We start from the raw sequence: 14,195 nt of genomic DNA, 5'->3' as shown, positions 1-14,195 counted from the left end.
CTGTGGCAAACACAGACAGGGTGGTTTCATTTTAAAGCACATGGGAATCAAAATTCATTCAGGGTTCATTTTCATAATGTACAATTTGACAGTTTTTTGTCATTAAAAGTACAGTAAGCCTTGAGAATACCAGCTGGCAGTCGATGGTGTTAGAAGTGCTGTAACTAAAACAAACAACTGTGACGATCAATGCCAAAAATAAATAAACTTTCTTTCCAATTTTGGAAAAGCTTGGAATAAAACAATAACGACTGATATGTGGTACGTCCAACCATGCAGCTTAAAAATACATTAAAAACTTAAATACTTGGTTTTAAAGTAACATAAGTTTCCACTTTCAATATGGCAAAGAAGGCAAAACAAAAGCAAAAACACTGTACAGATAAACCTCGAAAGGGTACATGTTTACTATACAGATAACCTTGAGGAGATATAAACATGTTTACTATATGACATGTCAATGTTCACCAAAGAATGTTTCACTTTTGACAATGTTAGGAAATTCCTACATGTATATTCATTAAACCCCACTAAATATATTATTTTCAATATCTCTCATAAGGTGATGCAATACCCTTGTACTTTGGTACCACTTGACAGGAGTGTTAAAAACCACAGTTCAAATCAAAATGTCCGACATCACCAGGTGTATAAAATATTCTGGAATTTCGACCACAAATATTTAACACTGACTGTGAAACTTTGACTATTTGTTCGACAGTATATAACTGTTTAATAATTAACAGTATACAATTTCCAAGACTTTATTTCCACGTATGCAGGGTGGCATACAGGTTACAGGTATTCGGCAAATCGACTAACTGATGGTACAAACTGCAGAACTGGAATGTCACTCTAAGGATCAAAATTCTTGCCATCGTTGACTTGTTATCCTTTTGTATACATGTAGCAGTGTTCTTTCTTTTGTCAAGCATAAAATAAAACAAAAAACTACATAAAAATATGAAGAAAAGCTAGCAAGTAAGGGTCAACTTCTTGGAATCATTGATTTGTCAAGTTCTTGTCACATTGTATGTACAGTATAGTAGTATTCTTTCTTTTGTATTTAAAGCAAGAAAATATTACCCAAAAATCATAACAAATACAACAAAATATCAAAAAATAAACAGGAGGAAGAAATAATAGAGAAATATACAAATAACTAATGATGGCCAATTTTGATAATCTATTTTGACTTTCTCTGAGAATAATTTCAGTTTTAAGACATAATTTTCTGTTTTATCAAATTTCACAATTATAATATCCACATATATACTTCAGAACAGACAAAGAAACCTATTGTTTCCTTCATTCTGTCAAATGCTCAATAATTCCATAACTAGAATGTCCAAATTTTACTTCAAAGCAATAATTACTTACTACTGTGTAAATGATTGGCAGCAAATAATGGACTTTATTTAACTGTTATTCCCAAACCAAGACCACAGATATTTCCTACCTCATATAAACTATAATTTTATGCCTAATATGGTTAATAACACACTTGTATTTTTAAATGGAGATACTGCTATTGACAGAGTTGTCTTTTAACAGCCCCACCCAATTAGTCATCCTTGCTCCTCATTAAAACTCACACTGCCTCATCCAAGTTTGCAGGGTTTGCCCTGCAGATGGTACATGTGTATGACTCAGGCATATATAGTATTTGTTATGTTACTTCGTCAGTTTGATATAAAACAATAATTAAGTAATATCACGAAAGTATATTTTACAGTAATTCTTTGCCCAACCCAAGGATTATTGGATTTACGGGATCTAATACTTGCTTAAATTGCCTGTGGCAATCCTTCCAAATATTGCTAAGTAACAATTACCAACCCCCGCTATTCAAAGTCTGGCAATGAGTAATGCACAGTTGTTGCATCAGTTCACATATAAACACTTGCACCAAAATCAATTAATATTAAGCTGTGAGTAGGTATTGTCGCTGGTATGAATCGTTAAACACAATTTATTAATAACGAAGATCTGCAACTTGTTTCAACTGCTTTGCAATAATACACACATGTACAGTGCGATTCTGTATGCGCGTATACAGTAACTGTGCTGTTTTCTGTCTAGTCTGTATTGACTGTCTTGCATATAGGCGCATATATGTATGCAGAACACTGTGCACCGGTGCTGTACAGACAGACCAGACATTTTTGGGTGAAATTGAAATATATATTTTTTTTTAAATGAATGAAAATACTCACATATAACTGAGAGTTTTAAAATATCATTAAAAACTAAAACAATTTCTTTTTCTCAAAGTTCCCTGAGAAATCGATTGCACTTATTTCTAGACTTATTACATGAAGCTAGTTAGTTACCATTGGACAGCTTATCAAGATTTTAATATTTTTTTCCTTTTTTAACTTTTGCATAAATACTTAAATTTTCTTGTCAGTTTGGTAATGTCGGTTTACTAAATATACTTTTAATTTTCCATTACAATACATTTTGCTTTACATTTACAAAGATCTACAAGGGTGCACATATCCAGCCACTACAGGTAGGCCTACTCTAAAGTAAGATTAAAGTTCATTAATGAACTAATGGATCTGTATACAGTAGCTGTTAAGTGAGGAGTGATCTCAATGCCTTCAGTTCCTACAAAGAAGTCCACTTTAGGGGTACAAAGTATGCAGATCAGGGAAAGTCCCTTGAAGAAACAGTTCCAATATTTTGTAAACTTCCTACATGAAGCAAAACAAACTCATATTACAATTTATCAGTAAACTTATCTTTTTTAGATTGTTAATCTCTGGTTAATAAGTTTTTTTTCTTCAATTTTCCGATTTTTCTTACAACCTCCCAGTCAGTTTACTGTTGTCAGTTTTATTAAACATACATACTTTCTCATTTGACTATAAATAAGCATTAATGTACAGGTGTATAGATCCTTGGAAGGCTACAGTGAGGGGGCGGGGGGGGGGGGTGTATTGAATGACTAAGTGCATCAATGAACTAACACACAGTGGTGTTAAGAGAGGAGGGTAAGAGAGGAGAGGTGTTAAGGGAGGAGGGGTATAAAGAGGAGGGTGTTAAGAGAGGAAGGATTTAAGAGAGGCAGGATACTAAGAGAGGAGGGGTATCATGAGAGGAGGAGTGTTTAGAGAAGATGGGTGTTAAGAGAGGAGGGGTATTAAGAGAGGAGGGATGTTAATCCCTTCAGACGAAACCATTAGTCCAACTTAGGCTTCATTCAGATGGGAAGGTGCATTTATAAGTAGATGAAGAGTCTTAACCCTTCCTTTTTTGATGAGTTTTGGGTTTTTGGTGAATATCATAGAATCTGCCAAGTCTGTTTGAATACACCAACAGTATTATCAATAGGTTCTCCAACCAGGACTAATTAATGTGGGTGACTAAATTGGTACTACACACAAATTACAAAGATAACAAGTTTAGTACATGTATGACACCTTGACCCTACCGTAGTATTTTAAAACTATTTTCATCCTTTGAAAATTCATTAACCTCAAACTGTAACACTAAATTCTTCTCTATCCAATGATGTAATCATTGATCATAATTCAGTAAAAATCTTGGCATGACAGTAACATTAAGGTTACAGGTATGTTTCATGAGCCCACAGAAAGGTTAAGTTCATCAATGTTGGAATCTTTCTGAAACACTCGTTTTCTTAATACCAGTTTTCTTCTATTTTTTTCACTCATATTCAAAGCTTTTATTACAAGCCTTGGATGTATTATCTTACTGGAGTTACTTCACTGAGAAATTTAGAATTTTTCTAGTTGGAGATGATATCCATAAACCCTCTGGGAATAATCTGCAGGAAAACTTGGGAACGAATATTTGAGAAGTACAACTTGTATAAGCTGTAAATTTTAGTGCAAATACTGATCTGGACTGTAACTTCTAAATGTCACAATCCACAGGTTCACCTTCAGTTAATACCTTGACATTTGGGAAGCAAAGTACATGATTACCATAAACTTGATGATAATCAGTTCCTCCTGCATAGAAACTGCAGTAGTATAAAATGCATACTGTGTACATTTACACAGTATCTGTACCCAATACTTTTGATACAGGTTACTAGCCACTGTAGTACACTGTGGGTCTTAACATACCTTGCATGCTGTCTAGCATAGCAAACTAACAATAAAAGAATTAATCTCTACAGTATGTACAGTATATAGGTATATACTGTACATTACAGGTACAACACAATGGCACTGTACACAACAGAACCCTCATACTGTACACACACAGCAGTGCACTGTGCAACAAACCAAGAGTCACCCAAACTGTACATTCCTGAGACTGGCAGTAAAATTGGATCTGTCAATTCTTTTGGTATTGTATTCAGCTACATATTTTGGGGTTGAGAGACAATGACCTTTAGGGTCATCGCAAACACTGTGCAATAGTGACTGCCACTGCCAATACACATGTATACTGGAATAGTTAGTACTGTATATATATTGATGGAAAATGCAGGAAATAGATGACACAAATTCCTTCATCTTTGAAGCCTAGGAAGGGTAGGACTTTAACAACAAGGAAGCTTTGTGTTTATTTGATGATAATCAAATAAGAGGATTTACAACCAATAATGGAGGATTTTGATGAAATAGTGGTAGAGTAAACTGTACATAAATATATCCAGTACAATAGATAGATCTCTTAACATTACAACTTGGGGGTAAACAATGAACTTACACTGAAATGTTGTACATACCTTTCAATGTCATCCATCAGGTCAAAGTCTAACCACTGTGCGTTCACGAGCAGCACATTGTTACTGTGTAACATTTGGCTTCATGATAGAATGTCTCAAACATGTGACTTTACAATACATTATTATTTACTAACAAACAAATCTTATATATACTGCGAGGACAGGGGTATAATATAGGGGTATAATAAAGATGAAAGAGAAAAGTACAGGGTATAGGACTGTTACAGTATATTATACTTTACATCAGCACAGGTTGACAGTAAGTGATATAGTGTTGATACTTAGAATAGGGATGTTTTTATATATATACAAAGACTGAAATGGAGCTACTGTACTATAGAACTGCCCTTGGTTTGTACTTTCCATCGCCCCCCCCCCTCCCCCTTCCCATTAAGTTTTATATCCAGATATAAAGCCAATATGCAGAGGGGCCAAGAAGAAAGAGGTTCTTGGGAAAACTTTCCAGAATTTTGTTTACTTGAACATCCATAGACTTTTCCCTGCAAAGGATGCTAAGGGATCCAAAAACAGTTTCAGAAGGACAACTGTGGATTGCTCCAGGATGAAACCCACCTAGATTGATTCAGCTTACCAAGGCTTGAAACCACAAACTCTATAACACTACTGTGAACTGTACATGTAGGATTCATTGGTTAGGATGGCAGTGCCAGTATGCCCTAGAGCATTGTACTGCATAGTAATAAATACTGTTTACCAGTGAGTTAGACTCAACCACTCCATGTGATTTAAACAGGAAATATAGTTCACTGTTACTTGCCATTTAGTTTCTGAAGAAGATCCTGCTAAGATCGAAACTTCAGGCCAACTTACTTTTACAAATTCTCTTTATACACAGGCTCTTTAGTGGAAGCAGTTTTATAACAGTTTTATTTTATTTTGATGATTAGGAAATATAATGTTCAGTTAACTGAGACAGAGGAACAGTACACAACATTTTCTACTTCCCTCCTTTAGAAGCTGTATCAGGTAATTTATGCCACACACAGGTCTACTGTACATATTGCACAAACATGTCAACTGACATTTCTGGCATTCTAGTTTCACTTTTGAGTTAACATACCACTGAAACCCAACTTACTACAACAAATACTGATGAAGGACAACATGCTGTATCAAGAATACAACCTAAATGTCACACATTCCAACTTTGAGCTTTGAAAGACTGACCCTTTGGACCGCATGAGGTCCCTTGGATATATACCTGGAGTGGACCTCTGCAGGGACCATGGTTGGAAACTCCTCCAATTTAGCGAACAAAATTGAACTTTCTTTAACTGTACCGACAAATAGAACGATTTAACCGTAGACAGTATATATTGCAGTACATGTCACCACATACAGTCATATTGCAATAAACACCTTTCAGATCCCTACCATGTATCATAGCCTCATGATGGGAGTATTACTTTCATGGTACATGTATAAAGACCATTACTGAATATGTAATATGAAGTAAAAAAGGGCCAACACAATAGTAAACATAACATAAAAGATAGTAATAATGTACTTATGGGACAAATGTAGAGCATGTACCTGGGTATATCAGAAGAAATTAAACAAAGCTTGCTAGTACCTCTCCTCTCCCCACCCTCAAGTTTTGATGGGATGTGAGATCAGTTTTCCTAGTGTCTCACAAACTCAGTGACCGGTTGACAGTTGTTTCTTTTACGGAAAAGTAAGTTACCGTACATCATTAAAATTGCTCTGTAAATTTATTTATTTTTTAAAACATTTTTCGAACATTTTGATGACTGCATGGGCTGTGCGTACATGTATGTAACAACTTTGTGGCTGGCAGTAGTCTAAACACTGTATAAACAGTTTCTTAAATTTTCATTACTATCAATAAACAAATATTTCAAAACAAAAATTTTAAATTAAATGTCTATCTTGTTAACTCCCTATATGAAGTGAGTGCTTCTAAAATTGTGGGAACAATAATCCATTAAAACCATATGGCGATTGAAAGAATTTTCTCAACATCTCCTTCAAAATACTGTAGTTTATGTTTCATCTTTGAACAAGTCAGGGTCACACTGACTCATCACAGTCAGTAACATTTTATGATTAAAAAGTAAACCTAGGGAATAGCTGATGCAGACAATGCAGTGACACCTTTCGGGTTGTCTGAAACTGTTAAAGAGAGTACAATACCGTTTAGCAAAATTTGGAATCTATAATAACCACCCAAGGTTTAGCAATGTTTTATTCTATATCAGTTAAGTTGTAAACAGTGGTCACAATGTGCGGACTTGTTCCAAGTAGCAAACATTTGCTAAACCTACAGTAAATTGCCTTCAAATCTATGTCAATGTTTTCACTGTCAAGTGGATACAAGTGATGAGAAACCCATCTGTTGAATGCAAGTAGTTAATAAAGGAAATGTGACTTTTAACGGCTTAGAACATGTTTACCTTGTTCCGTGACATGTCCATTAAAATTTAATATCGAGCTTCATCCAGAAACTTCAGGGACCTGTCTTTGAACTTTACCAGAGTACTACTATGCCCCCGACAAAATTCATACAAACTTTAACAGTACTGTAAAAGTTTAAAGTCACCTAAGTCTTGAGAAGAAAGAAGGATTCTTGTTCTGATTCCCTTGTAGAGTGATCCAGAACCCACTACCACCATCCACATCTCATTGTTTACACTGTTTGCTCTTGTTATAGAGACTTGAAAAATACCAGACCGTTCTTGTTTACAAATCATTCCTTGATAGAATTCTTGACAGAAGACATCATTTACAACATACTGTACATCGGCGCACAACCATACTACATCAAGACCTAGCCATCGCAACCCAGTGATTATTTCCCTCCTCGTACCCCCAACGCCCCCCCTCTCCCACTACATTGGGAGGGAGGATATACAGAAGTTGATACTCTGATGTTTGACTCTGCTTCCTTGCTATAAGTTTACAGCTCTTTGGCTTGAAGTTCTGCAACAATGTAACCCTAAGATTGGCTCACAGGACACTGAGGACAACTGTGTCCAGTTTTGCAAAGGTTCGATAAAATTGGCTAAACTGCAACACAAATTTGAAAAGATATACAGTATCGTAGTTCTTTCCAACACAAAACCATATTTGTTGTCAGTTTTCTATGATGTTCACAGAATTCCAAACCTCGTAACTTGCTATAATGCAAAAGTTTCAACATCAAAATTATTCTCAGAATTAGGCATACATTGGCATAACAGTTACATGTATGACAGACTTACCTCTTCCAACTGAAACTTCTGTGCGATGATTTCCAGGCATTCTTGCCCTAAGCTCTCTTGGTTTAATGTGCATTCTAATATTGTGTTGTCCAGCAGCTGAACCTTAGCAAGGTAAGTGTTCTTGCCAGATACATGGTATCTTTTAGTCTTCTTTAATTTAATTCCAAATGGCATTTTTCTGTCCTTTTATTGCACTGGGATCTTTGTGTATGACTCTTCTCTGTAGTCCACCAATAATGTATCATGTTAGTGATTCAACTGTTGGCTTAATGATCAAAACTAGGAAGAGCATCGTCGCTGTCCTGTTTTCCTTTTGTCGAGTTTATTAGTCAAACACTGCCTCATTCAACGTAAAACCAACATCACGATTGTCTGAATCGGAAAGAGAAAACAAATCTGTGTTAGACTGTGTACACCAATTAATCAAGTTCATACTGTCCAAGGATAGACTCTAAATGAACTTTGCTTAAAAAAACCACACTTGAGGTGATAACGGGAATCGAATACAGGAAGTCTATAGGTGTATTAAACCATTTATATAGTCATAGCCATCAATTTAATCTCACTTGCAGTTCCTGTAATATTACTATATGTATGTATACTTATCTGTGAATACAATAATGTATCTGTTTTAGGGTGGAAAAAAAAATGCTACACAAAATGGCCAATTTGTAACACTGGTACTTGAGATAAGACAAAAAACTATACATTTTAAACAGTGTTAAATTTTTGTACACAGAAGGTCTTTGTATTTTCTAACATGATGAAGCTTCCAAGTTGCTATGCAAATTAAAAACACTAAATAACTCCTTGCCTTGTAAGTAAATCTGGTCCTGTAACATAAAGTATAAAAACATTTTGATGGGATAGACTGCTGTTGCGATTCTTATCAAAATTATGATAGGTACTCACAGAAACTTGAATGAAGAGAGACCGGAACATTTTCCAAACTAACTAATGTGCATAAATTGAGCTAAGACAGGCAAAGTCATATACAGTACTGTAGTCCTGAATGAAGTTAATTTCTGTCTCCTACAGTACAACAAACATTTGACTCATGAAGTAGTTAGTACCAAAAGAAATATGTAATGTATCAAACAGTTAATAAATGTGCATCACAATGTATACATATATTGCAGGTATAAAACCAGTGGTTACAAACTACTTGTATTAATTTAGTTCTGATGAGTCATACAGTAAAGCTGTACATACTGTACCTACACTGACAACATTGATGGCAATGTTCACCAAGTCAGGCATTACAGTGGATGGTATTCAGCATTGAATCAAATAAAGAAATAATAATAAATAAATTAGATCACTTCTATCATGATAGGAATGTCATCATGAGACTCGGGCATGATCAGACCATCTAATATTGAAACAGAGGCAGCCTGGGACAGCTGATAAAATCTATGCAGTATACTGTAGTTGAATTGTGTGGGAGAATGACTAACTGACATGTACTATCCCAAGAAAGAGGAAAAGTGGAAGATACTGTATGAGACAATGCCTTCATGTGTGCCTTGTGGGATCAGTGAAAGAGAACAAGGGTACGAAACAATAAAGAGACTTGAAAAGAAAACATTTTTATGAGCAATAACCTGCATATTACCCATTATAGTGTGTGATACAATCTATCGTATTTGTACAATTGAATGTACAGTAATTGTAGGAAGCAAAGGTCCTTGTGTAAAGAAGGAACTTGGAATGTACAGTATATATACCTTATAAAAAGATTAAGGAACTTCTGGGTACAGTAGTACACATTGACTCAAATAGTTTACCTGAACAATAAATGGTTTTAAGTCCTGTAACGTAATTGTTAAGACACTCACAGCTTTTCATGAAAACAAAAGCTTTGCCCAATTATTCCAAACTTGTACTCTGTTTTTATGTTGGGTGAAGGTGTGGGCGAAGGGGCTTTTTGAACAACCTGAACAAATATCTAACCAATGTATGTACAGTATGTATTGTATGAATTTTAGATCCTCCTGCAAGCAGGAACTTGCAAAGAAGCCATCATTGGCTTAGCCGCCAGCTGACCGAAGTCAGTCTCTTAGATTCATATTAAACGTCCACGATTATGAATTGTCAATTGTCAACAACTCTGTAACTGGTCCACTGGATGACATACATTAATCTTGGAGTGACTCTAGAGACGTTATAATCGAACTAGAGACGTTATGATCGAAAGGCACCGGCGTTAACCACTGAGCTAACACTCAAATGATCGGCTCTGATGGCCTAATTTGTAAATTAAGGATTGTGAATGTCAACTAATCAAACATTTAGTCATTCATAGTACTCTTCAGAACTCACTTATTGTTAATGGACTACTGTGCAATGACACCTACTGTACATACATCACTTCATGCTAGAATCAAACAAACAATGAGAGTTGTTTTACACTAAGTGGCAACTTTACTGCAATGGTAGTTTTACTCTTAGTACAGTAGTCAAGTAGGGAAATTGCATAATTGCATATTCCAGGGTGTCAAAAAGAAGAACTTCAGTTTACCTTTAAGTTTAATGGAGAAGAGCACTTTGGACTAAAAAACATCTGTTGATAACGTAAACAAAACAAGAAGTAAAGATAAAGCCAACAAGTATAGATCTATCACTTACAATACCAATAGATGCAGCATGCAGTTATAACAGAGAGCATTTTACTGTTATCTCACCTTCCCCTTACCCTAGGAACATATTTACAATATCTTAGCACTGTGACACAGTGACAGAACTAGAATTCTTCTAGACACAATTACAGTATCTTCTAGTCCAGCCACAAGATTGAGGTTAAAAGGTAGCCAAGCACACATGGCAAGGTGAGAATATTATTGTGCTTTACTAGACACCATTAAGAATGAGATGGTGTTTCTTTACTCACACTCTTAAGGGGCTGTCACTGGTAGAAAGGCTTAAGTAAACATTGACCATGAATGACCGCTAACTACAAATTGTAAGCAGTGAAACAACGTCAAAAACCAAATGCATGCTGCAGCTTTTTTAAAGGTTGTATTTGCTCGTTGATGAGACAAACTAATCAGTCGAACAATATATGAAGTACAGTGCTTTGCAATTATTTGCCATTGACATCAAACATCATGTACAGGTTAGTGTCAGCAATTCATCAAGGTCACAACAGAGCCATGGAACCATTAACAAAACCTTTGTGACTTTTATGAGAGCTGCACCATGAGCTACTGTAGATAATCCAAAACAAATATCCTTGTCAAACTTTGCTCTTATTGTTTACTTTTAATTTCCTAAAAGGTAAACTTGCCACTTTTTTCCTTTCTGCAAAAAAAAAGATGCCTGAGAGTGGGTGACTTGACCATGAACTAGCAAGCATTAAAATGGCCCACTGCAGGCCCTGTTTATCTTTCACCTTATTTTAATTTCAGAAGTAAAACTCATTTCCCAAGATGGAAAACACTTTGAAAACTGCTCTGCCAGAAATGTCAGACACTGCATTATACATGAACAATTATCTTACATTATCTTAAATTTTAGCAAACTTCAACTTATGATGCAAGAAACCTTCTGATCTTTACAAATTCATTAAGTAAAGCTTTGTATTATTCATAACTTTCTGCCCATACAGAACTTACAGTACATCTGCAAACAATAATTCCTTGCACTGCAGAAATAAATCCACAGGGCTATATGATGATAACAGAAGGTAAGCTTGAAGAAGATTCATATCACATCATATATCTTTAAAATTATAAAACTGTCTACAACAATTATTTTTTTCCAATAAATTTGGGGACATGATGTCGATATTAATCGCAACCCCCCCCCCCGCCCTTTCCATACACAATATGTGAAAAGTGAGGGTGGGATTTTAGGGTCCTGAGTGTTTTGGTTGTTCCAAGTTTCAAGGATGATGTTTCAATGCTCAAGTTTAGGACACAACATTTTGAAACAGTTCTTTTGATATGAAAACCCAGTGCCAAAAAAACTTGGAAGGTAACTGGTACTAGTATAGTCTCCTCGTTTATAGTACTTAACTTCCAAAAGAATACAGTCGATGCAAAAATTAAATGATCTGAGATGCTAGTCATGAATGTAATTGTTAACAATCAATGCTTACGTTCTAAAAAATGGAGGCCAAACAGGTAAAATTTTAGGATATTCCTGGGACATTACATAAAATCTGGGGTCACTTTTAATCCGGGAATGGTACATGAAATCCGAGCACTGTCTCAAAAAGTTGGGACGTCTAGCCACCTTAATGTAGAAGGGACGTCAACAAATGAGATAAGATTTTCGATTATCATCTTTTCAGTATAATATACATCCAGATTTTACTAGTTCATCTTGTACTATCATAGCCCTGGTACATAAGGGTGAATAATGAAACAGCAAATTTGCTTACATTAAAATCTGATCAAAAAAAGGTCATTACTTAGGACAGGCATCAACAACAAAAAACCTGTTAACTTAAAATGAAGGCAACTTTAAAAGGCCTACTTGTGTTCATGCTTTCAGGTATTTTGAACACCAGCCCAGAGCTAACTTGGTTTCATTAAACAGTAACAGTGTCAGAACTCTTTGAAGTTAACAACCTTATTCATCAGTAAACGTGTTGATTAATGGTGGGCCATAATAGGTCTTGAATTGAGCTTCACATCTAAATACCATGTCTGACTTGTAATGTTACTTAGGCCTAGGTCAACTTTGATAATTGCAACATAAACTCGAACATTGTAAATATTCCTTTTAGGGCCTACGTATTAGACTAGAAAGTCTTGGATGAACATTTCCATCGTTTTTAATCTTGATCACATTACGTTATGTTAACAAACACGAATAGAAGGCTAGGAATGACACATTCTACATATTGAACTGTACGAGAAATAGTACTACTATTCGTAGCAAAACTGGACCCAGTGCCAAACGATCGGTGGTTAGGCATTTTACTGCCGTTACTGTTACTATTCGTACGAATTCAACTAGTAATATACCGTACCTAAGTTACATATAATACGTACGTAACAAATACGTTACAGCGAGTTACAATGAAGGACGTGGACCACCTTACTTCATTCCTTGTCTAAACTTGACGCACATTGGTACGTAGTTGCACTTATCTGCTGAAAGGAACGAAATCAAATTACAACTTACATTTTTAATAGCGTTGCGTTAGAGTACATCCAAATATGAAAACCGTTATGATTCCGTCTGAAAAAGTATATGTGTGTCCTCACGTCAGTGATTCAGTGTTGTGTATACTGCATGCATATCGCGTTGGCTATGTAATCAATAATGGCTTTATGCATTGTTTACAGACACACATTATTGGGAAACACCTTGCTACCTCGATGACAGTACACTTACAAAATAATATTCGTTCGCTGATAAAATTAAACAAGTAACATAATACAACGCACGTTATTTCAGATTATCGATGTTCAAAACTATGATATACTAACCTCAAATCCATGCTACATTGACCAGTATTATTCTTTATAACTAAGAAAACGATTCATAAGTAAGTCGTACTGCTGCTCAGAGATTTCGTCGCCAAGTTAAGCGGCTCTTTGGTATGTGAAGAATGCGTCAGACAACAAAAACTACCGTGAGGTCATTGGCGCATATCACAATTGCTTATCTCTCTGGAGGTGCCTTAGAAATTACTCAAAATGTGACGAGTAATCATGGCAGGTTTGCTAGGCCGGGGATTCGCGATATTTGTTGTTTAATAGTCATGGCAAAGATACATGTAAATAAAATTGAGGTTGGGCGTAACACCTGTTCTAGAATCCACTCGAACAATTTCATAGAGTCATATGTACCAGCAAAACAGCGCACATAAATTCGATGGAGATAACAATTTAGAAACTTATATTGTCACGTAATTTGGTGACGTCATCTTTTTACATGGAAATCGAGAGGAAATCAAAACCGGAGCAAAAAATAATAAAAATTATGGCTTAGGCTTGAGTGATGCGTACATCGAGAATTCTAACGACAATACAAGTTTCGTAACAGACGCATGTGGTCCATGGTATGATGTTTGGTTATCACCTATGGCTAATTGATTGGGAATTTCGAAGAAATAAACTGCATTGCTCTAAGGAGTTCAGTTATAAATCGTAACATTTGGCGTTGAACTTGTCAACTCTGATTAAAACATGTAACTGCATCATACTCAGTTTGGAAGGGCACTGAGTCAATTTGCGAGATAGTATGCTATACTGCCTATAATGCAAACTTAGCCTTTGTTGTTGGCC

At 35.6% G+C, this 14,195-nt stretch overlaps 1 protein-coding gene across 3 annotated transcripts in view; it reads right to left on the bottom strand.

Annotated features, from left to right (window-relative positions):
* The window catches only part of LOC139970631 (tyrosine-protein phosphatase non-receptor type 21-like), a 39,088-nt gene extending 25,396 nt beyond the window's left edge, over positions 1-13,692 (bottom strand). The window contains exons 1-2 of one of the 3 annotated variants that reach the window (XM_071976489.1): positions 13,395-13,692; positions 7,954-8,325 (exon numbers count right to left, since the gene is read on the bottom strand). In XM_071976489.1, the coding sequence (XP_071832590.1) occupies positions 7,954-8,127 (174 nt within the window). In that variant the 5' untranslated portion in view covers positions 8,128-8,325; positions 13,395-13,692. Of the gene's footprint in view, positions 1-7,953; positions 8,326-10,474; positions 11,635-13,086; positions 13,341-13,394 lie in introns of those variants that run through there. The other 2 variants (XM_071976488.1, XM_071976490.1) reach the window with 2 other exon arrangements.
* Positions 13,693-14,195: the final 503 nt, after the last annotated feature.

Source organism: Apostichopus japonicus, chromosome 8, assembly GCF_037975245.1.
Source record: "Apostichopus japonicus isolate 1M-3 chromosome 8, ASM3797524v1, whole genome shotgun sequence".
Taxonomy (NCBI): Eukaryota; Metazoa; Echinodermata; class Holothuroidea; order Aspidochirotida; family Stichopodidae; genus Apostichopus; species Apostichopus japonicus.
Note: the sequence above shows the minus strand (reverse complement) of the source record. Positions and strands in the feature narration are given on the sequence as shown.